This window comes from Nyctibius grandis, chromosome 20, assembly GCF_013368605.1.
Source record: "Nyctibius grandis isolate bNycGra1 chromosome 20, bNycGra1.pri, whole genome shotgun sequence".
NCBI classification, from domain to species: domain Eukaryota; kingdom Metazoa; phylum Chordata; class Aves; order Nyctibiiformes; family Nyctibiidae; genus Nyctibius; species Nyctibius grandis.
Genome location: NC_090677.1, coordinates 6,784,316 through 6,808,814, shown reverse-complemented (window position 1 = coordinate 6,808,814; position 24,499 = coordinate 6,784,316). Strand labels below are relative to the sequence as shown.

The 24,499-nt window shown below is 54.2% G+C and overlaps 2 protein-coding genes across 3 annotated transcripts in view; one reads left to right on the top strand and one right to left on the bottom strand.

Moving 5' to 3' along the window:
* TXNDC16 (thioredoxin domain containing 16) overlaps positions 1-4,138 on the bottom strand; it is a 43,936-nt gene extending 39,798 nt beyond the window's left edge. For both annotated transcript variants that reach the window (XM_068416625.1, XM_068416626.1), the window contains exon 1: positions 3,869-4,138. The gene's annotated coding sequence lies outside the window, so the exon portion shown is untranslated. The remainder of the gene's footprint in view (positions 1-3,868) is intronic.
* A 577-nt stretch (positions 4,139-4,715) lies between these two features.
* Positions 4,716-19,561, top strand: GPR137C (G protein-coupled receptor 137C). Its single transcript, XM_068416508.1, has 7 exons — positions 4,716-5,075; positions 12,827-12,870; positions 13,619-13,847; positions 17,268-17,417; positions 18,206-18,328; positions 18,462-18,577; positions 19,316-19,561. Exons 1-7 carry the CDS (start codon positions 4,716-4,718, stop codon positions 19,485-19,487), a joined length of 1,194 nt encoding a protein of 397 aa, XP_068272609.1. The 3' UTR covers positions 19,488-19,561.
* The last annotated feature ends 4,938 nt before the right edge of the window (positions 19,562-24,499 follow it).

Below are 24,499 nucleotides of genomic sequence, written 5' to 3'. Positions count from 1 at the left end.
TGTCAGATGCTGTCAGCTCACTATCGCTGCTCTGTGATGGACCCCAACTGAAACGCTCAAAAACAAGCAGGCAAAGGCCCTCTGCCTCCAACGACTCCAAGACCTCACAGCATCACACCTGGAGGAGGTGCCGGCGGTTTCAAACGCAACTCCAGCCTCCACCCAGCCCCCATCTCTCTTCATGTCTTCTCCAGCTCTTGTACTTTTCCTAGCATCCACCATCTGCCCTCTCCACATCCCTGTGTCACTGCTGCTCTTCTCCTTGCACCTCTCCCAAAGTTAGCCCTGACTGCCCCACCACGACCCCTCACTCTGTCCCACGCCCCTGCTCCTCCCCATGCCCCCTCACTCCATCCCACCACCCTCCACCCCGCTCCTCCCCATGCTTTTCTCACTCTTCACACAAAATCGTGTGCTCGTCCCTTCCCTCCCCATGTCTTCTCACCTCCTCATCACTCTGTCCTGCCCAGCAGCTTCCCTCTGTGCCCCATCAACCCCAACTCGAATATTCAGCTTGTAGGTGACATTTCCTCTGCCACCTCTTTTCCATCAATGGAAAATGAACACCACAGGGCTGGAAACAGCCAGAACCCTGTACCACAGCCAGAACCCTGTACCACAGCCACTTGTAGGATTACCAGAGAAGTGTGAAAACACCAGGGATGTGTGAACCAGCTCGGTGTCACTGCTGGGAAGCCTGTAAGCCCACGGACCAAGGGGCAGCCCAGCACAGCATAGATGGTACGCAAGACCATGTTTTCACTGTCACACCTCCAAGACAGAGCCAGGCAAGGTGGTTAAGGCCACTGTAGGCGACCTAAAATGAAACCAAGTACCCCAGAGAGACCCAGCACAAACTCTTGTGTTGCCACAAATTACTTGTGCTGCATCAGTTCGGCTTAGGAATCCCGCAGTGGTACCCACGGGCTGGGATCCCTGCATCCCCTCTGGGATCCCAGCTGCTTTCCCTCACACCTCACACAGCCCCCGGCTGCCAATAGTTATTCCTGAGGAAGCTGCAGCACATGTTACTCAAGGGAGGGTGATGTGAGGTGGTTTTTAAGACTCTCAAGACAAGGCAGAACCACTGTCCTACTGGAATCATGGACTGCACAGCCAGTACGGTACCATCTCCATCATCCATAGGCCTCCCTGAACTCAGGAGAAACACCACCAACCTGGAGTTAAATGCCAGTGATGTAAAATCTCCCACATCCCTCAGCAGGGTATTTTCCTCTTGGTGATCAATTACCTTCTTGCAAAACACCTACACTTTATGTCTGGTCCAGATATGTTACACTGCTGCTTCCCCTTCCTTTCACCTCACTCCATCAGTATCTTCCAGCCTGCAGAGCCCACAGTTGGCACGTTTTAACTCCCCAGGTAGATGCTCTTAAATCAGGAGCATTTAGGCTGCTCCTAAACGGAGTCACTTCAGCCTCTCCTGTGACGATCGACACAGACACAGAATCTCAGAATCAAGGAGGTTGGAAGAGCCCTCTGGGATCATCGAGTCCAACCATTGCCCTGACACCACCATGGCAACTAGACCATGGCACTAAGTGCCATGTCCAGGCTTTTCTTAAACCCCTCCAGAGATGGGGACTCCACCACCTCCCTGGGCAGCCCCTTCCAATGGCTAATGACCCTTGCTGAGAAGAAACGCTTCCTCATGTCCAACCTGAACCTCCCCTGGCCAAGCTTGAGGCTGTGTCCTCTTGTCCTATCGCTAGTTGCCTGTGAGAAGAGGCCAACTCCCAGGCCTTTTGTTGCAGCAGGACAGTCACCCCGCACCCAGCTGGGACCATTCTTTGGCAGCGTCCTCGCCTGCCTTTCATGCCCTTCTGGCACAAATTCCTGGTGGTTAACAGTGAGGGGAAGAGCCAGGGGAGCAATTGATCAGCGGCGGTGAGCAGGGATTCCCACTACAGGGAAGTTTTTAATCAAAATAGAGAGGGCTTTGCCAGGAGAGCTCCTGGAGTTCAAGGAATAATTAATTCATCATAGAATCATAGAATCACAGGATGGTTTGTGTTGGAAGGGACCTTAAAGATCATCCAGTTCCAACCCCCGTGCCATGGGCAGGGACACCTTCCACCACACCAGGTTGCTCCAAGCCCCATCCAACCTGGCCTTGAACACTGCCAGGCAGGGGGCAGCCACAGCTTCTCTGGGCAACCTGGGCCAGGGTCTCACCACCCTCACAGCAAAGAATTTCTTCCTCATATCTCATCTCAATCTCCCCTCTTTCACTTTAAAACCGCTCCCCCTCATCCTGTCACTCCATGCCCTTGTAAAAAGCCCCTCTCCCGCTTTCCTGTAGCCCCTTCAGGTACTGGAAGGTGCTAGAAGGTCTCCCCGGAGCCTTCTCTTCCAATAACTGGAAAGAGCTCTCTGTCACCCTGCGGCCACTTCACTGCGTGGGGGGTGGCTGAGGTTTGTCCTGCAGGTTTTTAATTCATCAGAAGACCACGCAGCCCCAGGTCACATGCCTGACAATTGTTGCCACATACTGCTGACAACTGTTGAAATATTGCTGATGTCAAGCAATAATTAAGTCCTTTTTTTTTTTCCCTGAGTGAGGTTATGTGTTAGTTTTAAGGAATCCTATGGCTGCCCAGCAATAACTTCACTTCCTTACCAGATATTGCATTATTTTGCATATTTTTCACTACACGCTCCCTGTTCATCTTGGCAAAAGTGGCCTCTTCGTAATCAGCAAACAAGTCAGGTTAATTATCACTACCCAGCCCTGCTGGAACAAAGCACAACCCAGCTCCTTCCAAATTTTCCAAAGGCGAGTTCTTTGACCCAGCTGACTTGAATAAGGTCAAAAAGCTGCAGTTTCCCAGCGTTTGGAGCTGGAACAGCGCCCAGATGGTTCTCCACCGCTTCGGGATGGGCCTGAAATCATGGGACCCAAATACCTGCTGGTCCTTCCCACCCGCCCCTTCTCCCCAGCAGCCTGTGGAGGAGGCAGGCGTTACAACCCGCAACTGCAGGCCCCTACAGCCATGCCCCCGCCTCTTGTGCTGCCATCACCATGACCCTACAGCCACGGGAAGATGTTTCCACCCATGCTGGATGCCCTAACAAAGCCTCCCAGCCAGGCTGCGACAGAATCACAGAATCAATGAGGTTGGAAGAGCCCTCGGGGATCATCGAGTCCAACCATTGCCCTGACACCACCATGGCAACTAGACCATGGCACTAAGTGTTATGTCCAGGCTTTTCTTAAACACCTCCAGAGATGGGGACTCCACCACCTCCCTGGGCAGCCCCTTCCAATGGCTAATGACCCTTGCTGAGAAGAAATGCTTCCTAATGTCCAACCTGAACCTCCCCTGGCGAAGCTTGAGGCTGTGTCCTCTTGTCCTGTTGCTAGTTGCCCGGGAGAAGAGGCCTGCGGTCAGGGGATGAAGGTGTCTATGGGGTGGCTGTGGTGAGCTCCAGCAGCAGCACCTTGCAGCGCAGGGATGCTTCTCAAGGATCATCAGCAGAGGTGGGAGACACATGGACATCAAGGTGCATCCCAGCGTGTTTTGCCTGGCTGGGTTTTCCCCAGCGATGCTCCCACCTCCTGCCACTTCCCGGAGAGTTTCACTTTCAGTTTCACTTCCAGGTGCCACTTCCCAGCACCCAGCAGCCCCGCCGGGCCTCGCCTGTTAGCCAAGGCTGCCGGAGGGACACGCTCCAGCCTTCCCCTCTGCCCACACCGGGAGAGGAGCGCTTCGATGCCCCTGCCCAGCAGACAGCCCGCAGCATCACCCACTGCTGCTGCCTCCCGGGGGACCACCCCCCCAAAGTCCCTGGAAAGCAGATGATGATGGACAACATCTCTCCAAGATGGCTTAGGGATGTCACCTACCTGGGCGTCCTCAGCTGAAGTCCTTGTCCCTCCACCACGGCTGCCAGGAGAGCATCCCGCACCGATGGTGCCAGCTGTAGGGCTGGAGAACCTGCGAGGCGGCCCCGTCCCGCACTCGGGCGATGGGATGCCAACGGCTCTGTGCAGCGATCCGTGAGATCTCTCGGTAGCTGGGGGGGGGTCTCTCCGCTGCTCACCGTGACCCCCGAGCTCTCCCTACAGCCACAGCGATCGCTGCCTACAGAGAGCGGCCACCACCGGACCCCCCACCCGCACCTCCCGCAGCGGGGCTTCCCCCCGCACACCCACGCAGCCTGCTGCGGATGCCCACAGCCCCCCCCGACAGCTCCAGGGACCCCTCTAGGATTGCTCCCCGCTTCCCACAGGGACCCCACACCCCCCCCGCCCCGCCGCAGCGCCCACCCCGCAGCCCCCCGCACCCCCTCGGCACAGGCCCCGCCCCCCGCGGACGCGATGCCTCCGCCCCGCACGCTCCAGGGTAGGCGGGGCCGGGAGTAAGAGGAGGGGAAAGGCGGGCGGCGGCGGCAACCCAAGAAGCAAGCGGCGACCCGCGTAAGGGGGGGTGGCTGTGAGTGACAGGCGACGGCGACCACTCGTCGCGGCGGATGGGCGCGGCGGAGGGGCGGGCCGGCGGGGAGCCAATGGGGAGCGCGGGCCGTCAGGAGCGAGCGCCTCAAATCGTCGGGCTCAGCTGATTGTCCCCGGCAGAGAGTTGTTTGGCGGCGGGCGGGCGGGCGGCGGAGCGAGGAGGGGGGGCTGCTCTTTGTTGCATGGGGGTGTCCAGCCGGGGCTGAGGGGACGGCGGGGCGCGGCCTCCCGCTGCCCCATGAGTGCGACGACGACGGCACCGGCGGCGGCCCTGGCCGGGGGGCCCGCCGTGCCCTACGCGGTGGAGCTGGGGCTCACCGTGCTCCACACGGCGCTCTACGCCGCCCTCTTCCTCTTCGCCTACCTGCAGCTCTGGCTGCTCCTCTACTACCGGCAGCGGCGGCTGAGCTACCACACGCTCTGCCTCTTCCTCTGCCTGCTCTGGGCAGCCCTCAGGACCACCCTCTTCTCCTTCTACCTGCAGAACTCCCTGCAGGCCCTCCGCCTCCAGCAGCCCTTCGCCCACTGGCTCCTCTACTGCCTGCCCGGCTGCCTGCTCTTCTCCAGCCTCTGCCTCCTCAACCTCTATTTCGCTGAGGTAAGTTGTTTTTTTTTCTTTAGCGGGGGAGGGGACACACCAAACCCCCACCTTGCAGCACGCCGGGGCTAAAGGCTCCTCTTCGGCCACCCCCCCAAACTTGGAGGGGCACAGAGGTGTGCCCTGAAGCCAGGCTTTGGGGTGGGGGTTGTGTGTGGAGAGATCAGGAACAATTTCTTCACCGAAAGGTTTATCAAGCTTTGGAACAAGCTGCCCAGGGCAGTGGTGGAGTCACTATCCCTGGAGGGGTTTAAAAGCCGTGTAGATGTGGTGCTGAGGGACATGGGTTAGTGGTGGGCTTGGCAGTGCTGGGTTAACGGTTGGACTCAGTGATCTTAAAGGTCCTTTCCAACCAAACCATTCTGTGATTCTCTGTGCCCTGAGCAGGCTCGGTGGGAGAGGGTGCTGAGAGGTCTGCCCTCAGTGTAGGCTGTGGGGCAGGGTGGGGAGATGCAGGGGGGTGCCCTGAATCCAGGCTTGTGGGGAGGCAACAGAGATTATGCCCTGAATCCAGGCTTGGGGGTGGGGAGGGATGGGGGGTGGGGGGGGTGAGCAAAAAGTGTGTCCTGAATCCCAGTGTCAGGGTGATGGGGTGCAGGGCATGCCCTGAATGCAGACCCCGTGGGGTGGCACAGGGGAGGGGAAGGTGGCACATGCCCTGAATCTGGGGTTGGGGGGCTGCAGAGATGTGCCCTGCTCCCAGGTGGAGCTTTCCCCTTTGCAACCCTACGAGGGGTGGCAGTGCCACGGGGGGTCTCTTGGGGGACTGTTTTGCATCTTTTTAATTGATTCCCCTTCTCTAAAGGGGGACCAGAAAGTGGCAGCAGCGGGGGCTGCTCGGGCCTGGAGTGATGCCAACCATTACGTCACCAGCTAGAGCCTCTTCTGCTATTGTTGCTGCGCTCCCTCCTTCTCTCCATCCCTCTGCTCCGCTGTGAACTGGGCTTGTTGTTCTGTAGCTTGTTGTCAGACAAAAAAAAAAAAACCCCTGAGATCCCTCTGCCTCCCCAGACAACAGCCTGGGGCTGGAGAGGTGGGCCCCTTCCTCACACAATGATCATTACTGGGACAGTGTGGAGATGCTTGTTATTGTTGCTCTCCCTTCTCTTCTGGGTTTCCCATCACATGTTTTGTGATTTTTATCCTCCTTTCTCTAGTCCTTTCACTTGTCTTTATCTTTTTAAAGCCTTAGCTCTCCCCTCCCCTTCCTCCTCTGGAATTTTGTTTCTGCTCCAGTTTCTCGTGAGCAGCCCTTTGCTTGCCTGCCTTCCAGTTTGGTGACTTGTTTCATAAATAGGCAGCACTTTCCTTCCAGCTTTGTTGTTGTTGTTCAGATTCTTTGCTCTGCAGCTCTCAGCTGTTCGCCAGCCTCACAAAGGAATCGCTAACACGCAGCGAAATCGCTCCATCGCTCCGATGTGTCACCGAGGGGAGTTATGATTTCATTTTCCCGAGGACATCAACACTCACATGATAATGTGAGATTTGGAGTGATGGGGTTGTTCATTTGTTTGGGTTCTTTCCCTCTCCAACACAAACACCTGGGAGCTGGGGTAAAAAGCTGTTGGTCTGGGATATGCTGCTGATGGAGTGGCAGCAAAATAACAAATGGTGCATAGTGGGCATAATCCATCTTGTCTGTTAAAGGCAGCCTGACCCACCGATTGCTCCAAGCAGTAGGTGTTTGTGTCCCCTGAAAGGCAAGCTGAGGAAGGGATCCCATGTTCTGGTGCCATGGAGGGGCTGGATTTCTGTTTTCCTCCAAGTCACTGGACTTGACAGCAGATTTGCCTCTTTGCAGGCTTTTTAGAAGGCTCCTTTAAAGAATGGCAAAGTAAACTCAAATAGGTTCTTGGGCTTCCCTTCCTCCTGTGATGTCTGTTTTTTGGTGGACTCTGGCTGAATATACCCCACTTCTTTCTCCTTGAAGATCTAGAGCCAAGGGAAATCCTGTCTGAGGGAATAAGAGCTCAGAATCTGGAGTGGGGAAGGATAAAATGACTTACTAAAATGGGTATGCAGGCGTAGTTACAGAGAGGGTCTGACACTGGGCTGTTGCAAGCAGAGTGGGTGTCCAGCACTTTGTGGTGTCTGTGGGTAATCTCACAGTGAAGCCTGCAGCTCCAGAGCTTTGGAGAAAGAGTGCAGTTAGGTGGACTGAAAGCCTTTGGTGCTTTTTCTGGCTTCCATGTTAACAAAAGTGATGCTGAGTAGCGATATCTGCCCTCTGCTTTGGCAACGGGCTGATAAAACTAGCCTGTCCTTCTCTAGGCAGAAGTGTAGCTAACTGAGATGTGCCTGGTTTGGTTGTGTTCAGTGCTTCTCTTCAAGCACAGGAGGAGTTGTGTTAAGGGGGCTTAGGGTGTAATTGAACAAGAATCCTCACTACCCGGAGGAAGGAGAGAAGCTATGGTGGGACTGTAGCTGAAGTGGCTCAAGATCTAGAGATGTTTACTAGTGTGGCTTCAAGCAGAACCTGCTGTGGAGGGCCCATCCATTCCCAGTTCTTAAGGGCCAGTTGGTAGCAACCTGTAGAAGGGCATTGGGCTTCTGCTGCTCTGGGGTGGCATCCTGGTCTGAGATGTCCTCAGATAAAAGCAGAGGCTGCTTCTGTGCCGAAGGCCTGGCTAATTGTCTTTGTACACAGTGCCTCCTTTGTGAAGATGCTGGAGAAATGGCATCTGTCTAAGCAGTGGAAGAAAATGTGGCCTGTGTTGTTTGAGCTAATCTAGCTTGAGTTACGGAGCAGCTCGGGCTATGGAATGGTGCTGGGTGGGGGAAGAGCTCCAGGAAACAAGTACCCATGGAGTTATTTTGCACTCCAGGCTGTTCTGGGGCTGAAATTCAAACTCATGAACCTGCCTGGTGTTCCTCCTTTCTGTGGGGAGAGGCTATCCTCTTCCTATCCCCTCCTGGCCCCTGGGATTCCTGAGGGGACATGGAGGCCTGACAATGTGTGTGGGATGCTTGTTTGGTGGTGACAGGTTGTTCTTTGTCACTGCCTTGTTTCCACCTGGAACATCAAAAAGTGTAATCCCTTTTGCTTGGGAGCGTCTCTTTTTGCTTCAGCTTGTAACAGAAGAAGTTGCTTTCCAGGAAATCTGAAGTTCACAGTACATCAGGTCAGAATTCCTCAGACCCACTCCCAATCTTGCCTCAATCAGGCAGAACCCAGCTCAGATATCCAACCCAGGGTGCTCCTCTGCCTTGCTTTTCAAATAGCTCCTCTGTTGCCAGCTAGACATCTGCTTGAGTAATGCTGCCTTTCCCAAGAGTCTGCTTTCCCCCAGGTCATTCTCAGGAGCACAGTACATGGAAATGTAGCCACAACAACCTCCATCTTGACCCTTTCAAAGACCTTCTTGAGCACTTGGCATTCTGGTCTCACTTGGGAGTCAGCAACTGTGTGCAACAATGAGTAAGGCCTTCTGCTGGAGTGGTGAGGCTCTGCCGGGCGCCTCTGCCAGACTGGCGTGGCCATAACCCTTAACCTGTCTGGGTTTCTTTAAGTGCTCCATCTGATTAGATGACATCAGCCTCTTTCATCCCTTGCTGCTCTAATTGCACGGGAGCAGACATGCATGGAAAGAGCATCCAGCCTGGGAGCCAGTTGTCCTTACTGTCCTGTATCTACACGCATGGAAATCTGGAAAAGCCTCCATCCATTCTTGTGCTCTTCCACCTTCCTTGTCTAGCAGACACCTAGCATGTAGGTGGTGGAGTCACCATCTCTGGAGGTCTTTAAGAAAAGCCTGGCCATGGCACTTAGTGCCATGGTCTAGTTGACATGGTGGTGTCAGGGCAATGGTTGGACTCGATGTTCCCAGAGGTCTCTTCCAACCTCATTGATTCTGTATGTACCCCCTGCCTCAGAGGGACAGCTGGTAAGGGGTCACTTAAACTCAAACCTGCTCCATCCCACAGCTGATGATTCCCATGGGCCCCACGGTTCCCAAATGAACAGGTGGCCATGCCAGCAACCAGCTATTCTAGGAAATCAGGGTACATGCAAGCTGCACCCTGTGTTCCTGATGGCATAGGATGATCTCAGTATTAGAGGGGATGGTTAGAGATCCTCTTCCCAGATAGCTCCAGCTTGTTCTCTGAGGGGTGGGTGGGGGCTTGAACACTTGTTATGGGGTGTAGTCCCAAAATAGTCTGTGCTCTGCTCTGATGCTCGCTGCTGAATGACTGTGGCAAGAGAAGGAATCTGGCTGTGGATGTGCTTGCAACTGAGGGCTGTGTTCCTGGCAAGGCAGGACCTGGTTATGTCTTGTATCTGGAGAGCCCAAGTGCCTGAGTTCTTTGTGGAGCAAAACAGACCTTGACCCCATCAGATGGCCAATAACAAGTTTCTGTCTCTCCTGAATCTTTCAGATCTTGTGAACAGCTGTACCAAAACCAAGCTGAAGTTAGGGCTAAGGTCCTGGCTTTTACAGGTACCAAAGGTGGTCCTTAGAGCCATTTGTGGGATATGCTGTCTGTCACTTGTCCTCTTCTTAAAGATCACTTTCCGGGCTCAGTAACATGAGCAAGGTGTTCACTTTTGTGAAATAGATCCACTCTCATCTCAAAAACAAAAGCCTCCAGCATCACAGGGAACTTTGAGGTCTGTAGCTCTTCTCGGTCTATCCTCCTTCCTAAGGCTGTAGGTGATGTGAAGTGCTCAAAGGACTTGTGGCTCCAGAAAGACAACTGAGTATTCCTGTATTTCCCCTATGAAGAAAAAGCAACCTTCAGAGGAGTTATCATGTCTTAATAACTAAAACCACTGTAAACTGAGTGATGCCTGTTCTTTTCCCGAAGTTATAGGACTAAATAGCCAGGGGCTAATAGAAGCCTAAGGCCGATGCTGTGGTCTCCCTCTGCTTCTCATGGCAGCAGTCCAAGCGTGAGTCTCAGGTTGCCATTGCACTCTTAACCCCGAGACAGCTTTGTGTGCCTTAGTCCCTGGGGCTGTAGGGGAGGGTCTTGGAGACTGTCTTGCACAGGGCTGCTGGAGGAGCCAGCATCTTCTTTCTATTAGCCAGTGGCATTTCCCCACTCTGCTGCGGGGCTGTTCTCACCCAGGGTGATCAGCTGCAACACAAGCCAAGGACTCTTTGCAGCGCTGTTCAGAGGCTGTGGTTACAGACTGCTCTTCTGGGAGTCAGCAGAAGGTCAAATACCTCAAATGGATTTCCATGCTGCACAGATGGGTGCTGAACCACGAGGTTTCTCAGCTGGATGTCCTTGATGTCTGTTTTGACACTCCCAAAGTTCTTGAATGTAGCCTACAGGCACGCTAAGGACAGAGGAGAATTCAGGGATTTTTCTGTTTTGAAGTCACCACATGGTCCTTCCAAGGCACAGGTTTCTTGTGACTCAGGTGAGCTTTGAGTGGATTATGCCACACTTCTGTGCTTCTATGGGCTGGAATAGGCCAGGACAACAGGGTAGAGGGCTTCAGAGACTGCTTGTAGTTCTGTGCCCCTCAGCCATGGGGGCTGGACACCTCCCTCTGCTGAAGTACTGTGTCTTGTTCCCCACTTTTAAGTGTTTCTTGAGTTCATCCTTCCTTGTACTGGGGGAGAGGAACCAGACAGTGAAACTGGCTCTCAGATCAGGGTTGCTGGAGCTGTCTGATGCCCCGTAGGAGGGCTTTCAAATGCTTGAAATTACTATAATGGATCAGACAAGCCTCAAATCCTGAAATGTCTCTGGAAATCCTGTTGGCAGGAGCCTGATTTCTGAAGCTTCAGAGTCCCATCGCTACCTCAGTGCTGACTGGAAGGCAGGAGCCAAGAAATCCCATTGGAAGAAAACGCTGATGAAGGGTGCCATGCAAGAGATGAGTGATCCTTCACTGCAGCCCCAGTCTGGAAGCTTCCAGGGAGGACTCCTTGGAGAAACAGTGCAACTAAACCTCTGTAGCTGTGCAGTGATCCCCCAGTGCTCTTGTGCTCACCTCACCAGTCCATGTCTGGCTCTGGCTAGATGGCTCTCTGCCTCTTCCCAGGTTCCTTCAAAGTCTCTAGTCAGGACACAAGCTTTGTCTGAGACTGAACGTGACCTCAGCTCTGGGATCCTTCCTGGTGGGGTCTGTACCAGGATCTGCATTTTTCACAGGACAAGACCTAGTTCCTGCCATGGCTGTGCTGAATCAGCGTGTAACAAGCCAGCTCTGTAGCTCTGCCAGCGTGCTGCTGTCCTGCTGCTTGTCCTGACCACGTGGGAGCACTGGTTACCTGTTCCCTTGCAGCAGGACCTCTGTGCCCACGTCTGAGCTGTGGTGTGGGAGTGTGTCTGCACCTTCCTGAACCATCAATACTTCCTTAGGCTAGAAGTCCTACCCCTGTATGCTTCAGCAGGAGCCACCCTCCAGCCCAAAGGGACATAGGGGCTTGTCTGCTGTTTTAGAGAAGGAGTGCTGTAGGGCTGCCTGAGGGTGAGCTGGTGGCTCTCCTCCAGCCCTGATGGCTGGGGGCCTGGAGGGTCTGACCTATGAGGAATGGCTGAGGGAGCTGGGGGTGTTTAGCCTGGAGAAGAGGAGGCTCAGAGGTGACCTTATTGCAGTCTACAACTACCTGAAGGGAGGTTGTAGCGCAGTGGGAGTCGGCCTCTTCTCCCAGGCAACTAGTGATAGGACAAGGGGACACAGCCCCAAGCTTTGCCAGGGGAGGTTCAGGTTGGACATTAGGAAGCATTTCTTCTCAGAAAGGGTCATTAGCCATTGGAAGGGGCTGCCCAGGGAGGTGGTGGAGTCACCATCTCTGGAGGTCTTTAAGAAAAGCCTGGCCATGGCACTTAGTGCCATGGTCTAGTTGCCATGGTGGTGTCAGGGCAATGGTTGGACTCTGATCCCAGAGGGCTCTTCCAAGCTGATTGATTCTGTGATTCTGTGGGTGCAGGCATGGCTTCAGCACTCTGCCATCGGAGAAGAGGCCTGTGAGCCTTTGCTTTGAAGCACTGGTCCTTCTTGTGCAACTTTCAGCTTGAGTCTCCTAATCCCTGGTGTGGTGAGGAGATTCACAGGACCCAGATCCACTCTTGGACAGAGTGCGTGTTGCTTTGAAGAGTTAGAGTCTGTAAATGACTGACACTCATCTAATATGCTTGTCTATCAAGTGTGCCATGCAACTTGGTAGGTTGGGCCTTCCACCTCTGGAGGACTTCTGACCATCTCAGAGTTACTTCTCAGCTGTATATGGCCTACAAACATCTTCAGGGTGGTGGAGCTGTGAGCTCCAAATGCTTGTTACAGCCTGCAGGTCCATAATCCAATCCCAGAGAGCTATTTTAGATCAGCTATTTGTCTTGCTAAAGCACAGCAGCTGAAGCAGCCTTCTCTAACAGGGAAACCAAGCATGATTGAGGTCCTAAAATACGCAGCACAGAACACTGGGTGAAGGAGATGTATTTTTGAATTATCTTAGTGCCTACTGGGTGCTAAACTCCCTGTTTTTCTTGAAGTCCTCAGGTGTGGTGTTAAAGTCCTTGTCACATATGGGATATTAAATATATTTATGCCTCTTGGACATCTATGTTTGGTCTTGGCTCTTGCAGGAAAAAGAATACCAGTCTTTCTTGCAAGTGGGTCCAGTGCAAGGCTTGGTGCTAATAGATAATCTAGAGTCCTTCAAGAAACAGATAATCTAGAGTCCTTCAAGATGTCCAACTGGATGCTGGCTCTGCTGTTGGACATATTTTGACTAAGTGTGACGGAGAACTGTAGGTCATGTTAGGTAATTCTGTGCAAATCTTTCCCCTAGGTCATATTCAAAGTGAAATGTGCAGCTGAATTCAACAAGTACAAGTAAGTGATACTTTTCTAACATTCCCTTCAAGACTGGCTTAAGGTGAACTCGTGCTGCAGTGGTGGGAACGGGAACTTCAGACCTCAAAGACGGAACAGAGCTAATGCCATGCCTGGCTGTGCTCTGACAAAGGGTCACTATTGTGCCTTGGAGCAGGACTAGGAGCTCCAGGGGTACTGAGGAAGCTAAAGCCTCCAGAGATGCCATCAGTGTCCCAGTACTGGCGCTGCTAGCAAAGCAGATGAACTCTTGAGGTCATTCTGAACTGTCCCACCCCAAAAAGCTGTAGGATAACGCTTGAGCAATAGGTGGGACCTGTGTTTATGCAGCCCAGGCGCTTGCTAGCCATTTCCAGGGAAACCCAGGATAGAAAACGCAAGCTCCAGTGGCTTCCCATAAAGAAGTTGCAGCGGTTGTGATGACTCACAGCTTATTGACTGAAGCTAATGCAGAGCTAGAGCAACACTTAAAATCTGCAAGATAAGAACCTGACTGTCAGAAGATGAGTCTTGTAACTCATGACTACTTACACTGCTCATGCATTATGAGAGCAGCTCAAGCAAATACTCTGCAGACTTGGGCTGTCAATGCAACCACTGAAACTTGCTGGAATGCCTGATCTTCATAGCGAGCAGAGCACTGGGCATGCTGGGAGGTTCTCTTGCCTGATGAGACAGGAGGGTGGTGCAGAATGAGCCCAGAATTGTCTGACTTGAACTTCTTTTTTTTTCCCCACCGTCTCTCCAGGGTCCTGTTGTATCTGGGCTCCATATTTACCAGCCTCCTCTTCTTAGTTGTGAACTTAACTTGTGCAATGTTAATCCATGGTGAGGTCCCGGAGAACCAGCTGAGGTGGACAGTCCTTGCCCGTGCCCTAGTCAATGACAGCCTCTTCATCCTCTGTGCCATCTCGCTGGCTTGCTGCATGTGCAAACTAGGAAAGATGTCTTCAGCGAATGTCTACCTCGAGTCTAAGGTAGGTAAATACCTTGTCAACTACACTGGAACTGCACAGTCATCAGCTAGATTCTCAACTGGATCTGTGTGTGCTTACTCAGAGCAATGCTGGCTTGGTTGCACCTGAGCTACTCTTGCTCAAATACTCCTTCCAGCATGGAGATGGCAGCTCTTGCCCTTTCTGGAAGGGAGGAGTCCATGCTCCTGCTGTAGGAATGAAGTGCCCTGCACGTTTAATGGGAGTACATTGTCTGCAGCTTTGCTGGCACAACAGGAGACCTAAGGAGCTGCTTATGCTTTTCAGGTTTAGAAGTAGAATTTAGGGTTTGACTGGAAGAGAGGCTTCTCTAAGAGTAGCAGATGCAGTTTCTGCTCTATGTTGTCACTAAGGACAGTAAAGTCTGCAGCACCTTATATCTGGCAGATGCATAACAATCCTCTGCAAAGGGGGTCCCCCCAGCAGTCCAGCTTTAGCTGCCTGCTTGCTTGAGCCAGAGTCAGTGCTCACTTCTCCTGGTTGAGATGAGCATCTTGGAAGGGGAGGAGAAGTTGCTGTAGGTCCTGCCCCAAGGCAGAAGGACAGGTGAAGGTCTGAACATACACCACTCTTCTCAAGCAGGTAGGAAAGTGGATAAGCCACCACAGTCTCATCTTAGCATGGCAGTAGGCTGCAATTAAGTGTGCACTTGAGCTGCCTCTTCCTCTGGGAAGCCATATCAGTCCTACTGAAGGCAGTGACTCTTGGGTGGGTGCCCGGCCTGTTGAGAAGGGCAGGCAGTGGTCTCTTGTTGAGCCTGGAAACATCTATAGAAAAACTTGAGCACCTGAGTATAGTCAGGCTCAGGGAAGCCAGCTGCCTGGCCCTGGCACTTTTGAGCTGCTGCCTTTTCCCAGCAGTACAGCTCCTCACCTCTTGTGCTCTGAATCTCCGCTTTCCTGGTGTCACAGGTGGGGCTCTGGCCTCCTGCAGAGACCTTATTTCCAGTGCGCCCTCAATCAGGTGACTCTATATGGCCTTAAAACACTGCCATGCCTGGCTCAGGTGAGAGGCTGCACAGAGTGTAGAGCTCCTGGAGGCTGCTGGATGGCTCTGGGTCCCCTCAGGAAGAGGATAAAGCGGGTGACACTGCTACAGACACTGCTACAAAGACATTCTGGATCCAGACAACTGTCTTGCATTGGCTGGAAGCATCTCCTTGCTCCTTAGCAGGCCATCTGCATGACCCCTCAAGGTGGTGGTCCATTGCCCCTTCTTTTAGAGAGGGCAGCTGAGCGAAAGCTAAGAGGGTGGCCAGAGCTGTGCTGTCAAGGTTGAAGCTGAGGGTTCCTGTAGGAGAAGTCTGGGTTTCTTGAGCAGTGGAAAGCATTGGTGGTTGCCCAGGATGTGTGGGCCATAGGTGGCTGGGACTGGTGTTTGTGACAGCTGTCCATGGAAGCTGCAGATTGCAGCAGGGTGATCTGAAGTGAGACAGGAGCCATGACTAAGCTGAGAACCTGCTCACATCCCTGCTTGCATGGGCCAGGTATCCAGCTCTGACTGGCTCTGGACACTAACTTATCAAGTTCACCCAGCAGTGGTTTATGAATGCACGAACTTCCTCTAGTTCCATGCATGTGGGGCCTTGCTCTTGTACAACATGCTCTGGAGAATCACAGAATCAACCAGGTTGGAAGAGCCCTCTGGGATCATTGAGTCCAACCATTGCCCTGACACCACCATGTCAACTAGACCATGGCACTAAGTGCCATGTCCAGGCTTTTCTTAAACCCCTCCAGAGATGGTGACTCCACCACCTCCCTGGGCAGCCCCTTCCAATGGCTAATGACCCTTTCTGAGAAGAAATGCTTCCTAATGTCCAACCTGAACCTCCCCTGGTGAAAAGCACAGGTGAGAAGCCTGTGCTCAGGTTGAATACCCAACCTGACTGTCTGGTAAAGGTCTCTTGCATTCAAATCTGTCTCCCTTCCCTGCCTTGGAGGCATCCCATGACTTTGTGTTGTGGAGGAGCTGCAAAAATAAGGTGGGGATGAGCAGAAGTGTTCCACAAATGCCTGAAAAGGTCGTCCTGCCTCCTGAACACCAGCTGTGAGCCTGCTGACTCCAAGCAATACAGCAAGGCTGGAGGGGCCTGGTGGGGCTGCTGCCTCCACCACTGAAGGTGGGAAAGTTCGAGCTATCAAACTGCTGCCACATCCTGTGCTGTGGTCCTTGTCTGCTGGGGACTTGCTTCACTACCCTTTCTGCCTCTTATTCTGCTGTTTTGAATACCAAGGGCTCGGCCAACAGTGCTAGAGCAGGCTGTGTTCCTGTGACACCACCACAGCACAAGGCCATGGCTGTTAGCAGCACCTTCATGCTGGTGCTTCCAAGGCACCATCTTGAGCAGGTGCTGTAAAGCTAAAGAGAGCTAGCATACCATAGCTTGGAGGTGGAGCAGGTCAGTGAGGTGAGCTTCCTGAGCAGATTGCCTAAATACAAGAAGTCAGCTGCTGAGGCGTGTTTGTCTGCTCACTTACTGGCTTCTGCTGTGTGCTGACTTGGTGGCTACCAGTAGCTATTAAAAGGCTTCACAGGTATATTCAGCAAAGAAATGGAGACACTTGCAGATCTTCCAGTAGCTTCCTCTCCCATGGCTAGCTGTCCAGGAAAGGTAGGTACTGTGACCTTCAGGTACCTCATGCAGCTGCCCCTCTGATGTGGTGGAGAAAGCTCCTCACCAGCACAGAATCAATCAGGTTGGAAGAGCCCTCTGGGATCATAGAGTCCAACCATTGCCCTGACACCACCATGGCAACTAGACCATGACCAACTAGCACAGGACAGCTAGCAGGAGGCAGAGGTCCTGCAGCACCCAGCCACCCTTTAGCACGCTGCTCTGTTTGCAGCCAAGCCTGGTGTGTCCCACAGCAGCGCTGGTGTCCAGGTGCTGGGTCTTTCTGCCTGTTCTCAGAGTTGCCCACCCCAAATATTTTGGCTTCTTTCCTAGACAAATGTTCTGTTCAATGTCGGGGTGCCCAACTGCTGCAGAGTGAAGTAGCTGGGTGGACATCTCCGCTGTAGTGTCTGATCAGGGTGTAGAAGCAGCACGTTGATTTTTGTGATGGTGGTTGGTTGGCCTTCTGGAGACTACCACAGACAGGCTGTGGGTGGGATGGCATCTCCGTGGACCACCAGTGTGAAGCTGACTGATAAGGCCCTCAGAATGACACTCCTGTGCCTTGAGTCTTCCCCACTCCCTGGGGACACTGGCTGTGTAGCTCTGCTGCTGCAGTGAACTCATAGCACAAGAAAGCTCTTACCCAGCTCTGAATATTTTAGCAACACCGTACAAATGTTCTAGGTCACTCTTGCCTGCACAGCTTCTCACAAATTTAGGGGGTGGGGGGGATCCCAGTTCTGTAGGAAGATCTGTGTGAAACCTTTTTCTTCCTGTTCTAGGGAACATCTGTCTGCCAGGCTATTCTTGTGGGATCTGTGGTTGCTCTTCTGTATTCCTCAAGGGCTTGCTATAACCTGGTGGCTGTGGCCATATCTCCAGACAATGTTCCTGGTCCTTTTAACTATGGCTGGGACAACCTTTCAGACAAGGTAAGTGTGTCTGTGACCCCCAGTCCAGAGCTAGGAACAAAGTGGAAGGCGGTGACTCCCCTCCTGTGAGGGCATGTGTAGGGGAAGAGGGGGCTGCATGGGGGTGTCTGTTCTGCTGAATCCTCAGACAAGCTGGATTTCTGCCTTCAGAAGCCCTGTTTGCTCCCTCCACCACTGAATCTTCCTCTCTCTGGCTACTTCAGGAGGGATCCCCTGTTGTGCTGTTCAGTTTTAGCCTGTCAACTTCTCCTTGGGGGGAGAGGAGGAGCAAGCCAACTAGAGCAGAAAAGCAATACTTAATAACGTGTGGCTGTGCACAAGGGAGTCACTGGTGTGGGGAGGGGGCTAGAAGTACCCTGGTAGCACACTGGAGAGAACTATCTCACTAATAACAGTAGTAAGGGTCACTGTTCTGGTTTAGGGACTTCTGCCTTCATAAGGGTTTCTCTGCATTCCCAGTTCTAAGCTGTGTCCAGCTTTGGGAGCTGGGTAGCTCTGCTGATGGCCAAGATTACAGAATCACAGAATCAACCAGGTTGGAAGAGCCCTCTGGGATCATCGAGTCCAACCATTGCCCTGACACCACCATGGCAACTAGACCATGGCACTAAGTGCCATGTCCAGGCTTTTCTTAAACCCCTCCAGAGATGGTGACTCCACCACCTCCCTGGGCAGCCCCTTCCAATGGCTAATGACCCTTTCTGAGAAGAAATGCTTCCTAATGTCCAACCTGAACCTCCCCTGGCGAAGCTAAAGATTATACAGAGCCCTCTAACTTCTGTCCACAGGTGCACGTGGAAGTGAGCAGCGAGGAGTACGTGGTGTTTGGAGTGGTCCTCTTCCTCTGGGAGCTGGTGCCAACCACTTTCGTGGTGCTGTTCTTCCGGGCTCAGAGACTGAGTCAGAACTTGGTAGGCCTGAGCAAGCTGCTGTAGCTTGAGGAGCCCCAAGGTGCCTGGGGTTTGGGGACCTTGGGGGTCCTTGGGGCCTTTAGGAAGGCCATCAAATATCTCCCTTCTGGCCTAACTCTTTTTTCTTTACCAGACTCCAGCGGGGATGGTCAACAGTCACAGTTACAGCTCCAGAGCCTACTTCTTTGACAATCCGAGGCGCTACGACAGCGATGATGACTTGTCACGGCTTGGGGCCAGAGAAGGAGGGTAAGCGTTGTGTTGGGCGAGGGAAAACGCAGCTGCCCTACTGCTGCCCCGTGAGGAAGCGACAGAGCTCTTGGGGGGGAAAAAATGGTGGTATAAGAGGTGGATGGGGCAAGGAGCCTTCTGACTGAGCTGGTTTTTGTTCCCTTCTGCAGCTCACAAGGAGCTGTTTTTATTAGAAGTGACCAGCTCTGAGAGGTGAATGTCACACTGGGTGCTCACAGGTAGAAATATGTGGTAGCTACAGACAGGCCTTGTCCAGGAGGGCTGGTCTTGCTAGGATCCTCCCTTAGCTGTGGGGGCAGAGGGCTCTTAAATTACCTCCAGGGGAGTTTCCTCACTGGAAAGTGAGAGGTGGTGAGGTCCTGGGAGGGACATGGTCTCTGCAGGAACTCCTGGCGTGGGGGAGAATGGTCTGGTACCCCCTGCAAAACTGTAAGGGGAAACCTTGACAGCCTTGCCCCTGAACAGCAGGTGAAGGACCTGAACTCCACCTGCCCAGGGCTGTAGTGAGGGGTTCAGAGGTTCTGGTTCTTCTTGACCAGTGTGGTAGGGCTTGGTGCTGCTCTCCTTGCTCCTGTTTCCTAAAGCCAGGTTCCTTGGAGGTACCGTGCGTGCCTGTCCCAGCCTGACACCCAGGTCGGTGCTGGCAGCAGAGCTCTTTCCTAGCAGCGGAGACTAACGCAGCCAAATTATTCATCCCTAAGAGTCCATGTCTGGTTTTTCTGTCTCTCCTCCCAGCTTGGCCACCCCTCAGTGCTCTGGCTGCTATGGGTCCCTGGCTGGGGATGACAACTACGCGGTGGGTCCCCACCTCAGCGGAACCGCTACAGACAGTGCCCCTTTGCTCTCTGCCGCAGGCGGCTCGGAGATGAATAACCACCATAGCTCACACCCTGCGCCACAGAACTGAAGAGGCTGCGAGGTCCCTCTCCTCCCCGAAGTGGCATTCATGTGTAGGATTGTAACCTGGTTTTCTCTTTTCCTTCTTCCCTGAAGCATCTAACTCATCGACACAAACATTCCACTACCTGCTGCAGCCGTAAGCAGGACTGAGCCTATGGCTGCAGGCAGTGAGCAAGAGAACTGACTTTAAGGTACCATGTAGCAAAGTGAAGCTGAACTCTCTGGAAGCTTTTTTTTTTTTCCCCCTTGGTCTGGTCTTCAAGATGTTGGCAGCTAAATGCACCAGAGCTTCCTCACTAGAAAAGAAACATCAAATGCATATTTGCACTTTTATCTGCACACGTGGAAGGAACGAATCTTGCTCAGGCCGTGCTCGGTCTGAGACTGTTCTAGTTACTCTTTTAATTGCACATCCAGAGCTGGGAGAGGCACTGTCTTCCTGCAAAGACGTGTTCCGTGAAGTACTCTGCATCCTGACTCACTGAAGGGTGAAGCTCTGTCACGGCCAGGGCCTCCTGCGGTGGATGCTGTGCCATGTTCACACCGAGCAGAGCCCAGGCCTCGGGGCTGAGGGTGGTCGTGCTCTGACTGCTGGTCCTCGTGTCACCTGATGGCCGAACTGTCCTCTGTAGGGCTGTGGGCTCAAAGCAGAGGCCTGCGAGGGGGAGATGGAGTGCTCCTGCGGGTGTTAAGATCACTCTGTGGTACCCAACCCACTGGCTTATGGCAAAGGAAGGGGGCTGGCAGGGAGGGGGCTAGACTTCAGAGGCTGCTGCCTTCTGGGAGAGCTTAGAGCTGGCTCAGCTCAGGTGTGTGTGCAGGAAGGTGTGGCCCAAAGCACATGTAAAACTAGGGCTGCTTTACCTGGTGGGGGGGGAGAGCAGCCCTGCTCCCTCCTCCTCCTCACCTGTGGTGGGGCTCCCCGTTGACCCCTCAGTATTAAATTGCATTTAGCAGATAACCAAGAGTTTGAACCTGAAGTGAACGTGACCTGGTGGGCTCCCCAGCGAGGTGCAGGAGGTGGCTGGCTGCTTGTGGAGGCAACGCCTGCTGGTGCAGAGGGAAGGGGCAGAGAAGCTGCTCCCTGAGCTCCCTGCCCTGCCATGGGGCCTGGAGCCCTCCTGCTGCCTCAGGAGCTGTGTCAGCAGGGCTTAGTGGTGGCCACAGGGTTTGGGTGTGCTGGCTCAGGCTGGGAGGAGGGTTCTCTGTCTCGCTTAGCCTGGCCCATAGCTCCATCGGGCTCTTGGAGGTGAGGCTTGATGTTATTCCTGGCTTGTTCCTGAGCCCAATGTGGGGATGAGTGAAGCAGCTTTGGACACAGGTTTGGATGGAGGTGCTGGTCCAGGGGAGGCAGCTGCTCTGACCTAGCGCCAGCCTGAACTGGAACTGCTTGTAACCCACCTGGAGCTGCTCCTGCTGGTCAAACCCAGGCCCCAGATGGGGTGAAGGACTTACCCCTGCAGGGAGTGGTACGGTGCTGCCTGGCTCTGGCTGTGGGACACGGGGCTGGGCTCTGGGGCCGGAGGGACCCCGAGGCAGCCTCAGTGTCCACAGCCATGTGGAGAGAAACCCTAAGCCCTGGGGCAGCCCCAGCCTCTTCTCCCTTGCCATGTGCTCACCCCATCACCCACCTCACTTGTACTGAGCTAGATGTCACTTGTCACACTGAGAACACCCTGTCCCTCGTGTGGGTGGCTGGTAGGCCGTTCCCTGCTAACCTGCTTCACTCGAGCTGGCCCCAACACAGGAGCAAGCCCTGCTGCTTTGCGGAGAAGGCTCCGAGCTGACACCTTCCAGCACATCCCTCTCGCTCTAGCACTTGACCCAGAGCTCCCCGTGGGGCAGGGCCCTGTCTCCTCGCCATGGCTGGGGCGCAGAAGGAGGTTGCTCCATCTCAATCACTGCTTGACTTAGGGGCAAAGCCAACGCAGGACCTGGCCTCGGTGCGTTGCCCTTCTTTCTTCTCCCATAAGTCACCAAAGACAAGAAGTGACGCTAGTGGCCCCCGTTCTTGCTTCATATTCCAAAGCACTAGGAGCACTTTAAGTTTTTCTTCGGAGGGAAAGGAGTGTAGTGCAAAAAAAAAAAAAAAAAAATATAAAAAATAAAAGGGCTACAGGCTCATCGTTCATATTGCACTGAAGCACACACCACCACCACCACCACGATCTTCCTGGCGTGAGGAGGGCAGGTCGGGGCAGGGAGTCTCGTTGCTGATGTACTCGTGAGTGACTGGCAAAGTGTTTTGGTTTTATTATGGCCGTTAATTTCAAAACTCTGACTGCTCCTGCCGGGGCCGGTCCTGTGTTTTATTGAAGTAATTTATAGCTGAAAAGTACAATGACTTTTTTTAATGCATAGTTGCCTTTCATTAAACTTACTTTTATTTTTTTTTTTGGTATGGTTTAACAGTGTTTGGGCTTTGCAGTCGGGCAGCAGCTGGCTGCAACAGGAAGCTGTGGCCAATGAATGTACCTATTTGTTCTTCACTAAACTGTAACCAAGCACTACTCTGTTGAAATTAAAAAAAGAAAAAAAAAAAAAAGGAGTTTCTGTGTGAGGTTGGGGGAGGCTTGGCTGTGGTTTGTGCTCGGTGTGACCCTGCGCAGGCCCAGGGCCCCGCACAGCCGCCTGCTCTGCCCAGACTTGGTGAAGCTGCTCCTGGATGGCTGAGGGCTGGGGCTGCTGACCCGGTGCAGCTTGTTCCCAGCCCGCCAGCAGCTGCCAGGGCTCCCGGTGTGACTGCGGCATCCCCGTGAGCTCCTCTCCAGGGACACTTTGTCCTCTTCTCAGCACCTTCCACCCCTCCAGCCTCCTCTGCGGCAGGGAGCGGTGGAGGAGCTGCAAACCCCCGCTCAAAAACTCAGCGCTTAGCACCTCGGCTAGGAAGACAACTCGCAGTTGGGGGTGTTCAGCCTGGAGAAGAGAAGGCTCCGGGGAGACCTTCTAGCACCTTCCAGCACCTGAAGGGGCTACAGGAAAGCTGGAGAGGGGCTTTTTACAAGGGCATGGAGTGACAGGACGAGGGGGAACGGTTTTAAACTGAACGAGGGGAGATTTAGATGAGATATGAGGAAGAAATTCTTTGCTGTGAGGGTGGTGAGACCCTGTCCCAGGTTGCCCAGAGAAGCTGTGGCTGCCCCCTCCCTGGCAGTGTTCAAGGCCAGGTTGGATGGGGCTTGGAGCAACCTGGTCTGGTGGAAGGTGTCCCTGCCCGTGGCAGGGGGTTGGAGCTGGGTGGTCTTTAAGGTCCCTTCCAACCCAATCCAGTCTGTACTTCTATGATTCTCTTATTTCCTCACACAGGTTTATCTGCGTGGCCTTGAGCTCCCTGCAAACAGCAGCGGCTTTGCTGAGCACTCGCTGCGTCTTCCTGCACAGCAGCACCTGCCCCCGCAGCGTGGTTTGGGGGCTTGGGGTGAAAAGCAGCACAGCTGCTGGGGCCGGGCTGGGGGCGTCCTGCATGGCAGCGCTGACCACGCGTGACCCGGCCTTTGCCCCTGTTGCGAAGGCGGATGGTGTAATCGGGGCTGGCTCGCTCCCCGGGGGAGCCGGCTGGCAGCGGGACGGGGTGTCTCGCCCCTTTGCTGAGCCAGAGGGGTGGTGGTGGCTGACCCCTGCTCTGCCACAGCAGCTCGCTGTCCTGCTTACGCAGCTGCTTGGCCTCGGAGCGGCAACATCCAACTTCCCTTCAGCCCCCGAGCAGCTCTGCGCTGCCTCGGAGGAGCGGCAGCCCCGTGGCAGGTACGTCCTTGTGCTTTGTCATAGAATCACAGAATCACAGGATGGTTTGGGTTGGAAGGGACCTTAAAGATCATCTAGTTCCAACCCCCCTGCCACGGGCAGGGACACCTTCCACCACACCAGGTTGCTCCAAGCCCCATCCAACCTGGCCTTGAACACTGCCAGGGAGGGGGCAGCCACAGCTTCTCTGGGCAACCTGGGCCAGTGTCTCACCACCCTCACAGCAAAGAATTGCTTCCTAATATCTCATCTCAATCTCCCCTCTTTCAGTTTAAAACCATTCCCCCTTGTCATATCACTCCATGCCCTTGTCAAAAGCCCCTCTCCAGCTTTCCTGTAGCCCCTTCAAGTACTGGAAGGTGCTAGAAGGTCTCCCCAGAGCCTTCTCTTCTCCAGGCTGAACAGCCCCAGCTCTCTGAGCCTGTCTCCAGAGCAGAGGGGCTCCAGCCCTCTGAGCATCTCTGTGGCCTCCTCTGGACTCGCTCCAACAGCTCTGTGTCCTTCTCATGTTGGGGCCCCAGAGCTGGACGCAGCACTGCAGGGGGAGTCTCACGAGAGCGGAGCAGAGGGGCAGAATCCCCTCCCTCGCCCTGCTGGCCACGCTGCTGGGGATGCAGCCCAGGACACGCGTGGCTTTCTGGGCTGCAAGCGCACGTTGCCGGCTCATGGTGAGCTTCTCGTCACCCATCACCCCCACGTCCTCCTCCTCAGGGCTGCTCTCCATCCATTCTCCACCCAGCCTGTGTTTGTGCTTGGGATTGCCCCGATCCACGTGCAGGACCTTGCACTTGGCCTTATTGAACTCCACACGGTTTGCACAGGCCCAGCTCTCCAGCCTCTCTTTTTAGCCCTGCCCAGCTGCCTGGGTCAGGCGAGCAGATCCCAAAGGAGGACAAACCCACTTCAAGAGGCTGGGAGAGGCAGGAAGGCAATGGGTCCCAGCCCTGGCTGCAGGTGGGAGGCTGTAACTTGGGTCCTGGCAGCAGCCACTGCCCCCTGGTCAGGCAGGTGGGGTACAGACATACAGGGGGTGCCTGCAGGTGTTGGCCCTTGGCACAGCTCATAACAAAGCCCAGCTTTCTCCCCACCTCTGGGTCCTGACAGCAGAGCAGGGCCCAGGAGGCTGTGCTTGCTCCGTGTCTGCCTTAGCATCGTCGTGTGGCCACTCTCTCCTTCCTGCAAGAGACCAAAACCCAGCCCCACCTTTCACTCCTTAGCGGGCAGCAGGGCACCAGCCCCACCTTTGTATGGCACCACCTCTGAAGCACAGGGGCT

What these genes read in the sequence shown, in the direction of transcription:
- GPR137C (XM_068416508.1), top strand. Translation starts at nt 4,716, where the DNA reads ATGAGTGCGACGACGACGGCACCGGCGGCGGCCCTGGCCGGGGGGCCC. An exon ending in ATGTCTACCTCGAGTCTAAG is followed by an intron (nt 13,848 to 17,267) that starts GTAGGTAAATAC and finishes TTCCTGTTCTAG; the next exon opens with GGAACATCTGTCTGCCAGGC. An exon ending in AGAGACTGAGTCAGAACTTG is followed by an intron (nt 18,329 to 18,461) that starts GTAGGCCTGAGC and finishes TTTCTTTACCAG; the next exon opens with ACTCCAGCGGGGATGGTCAA.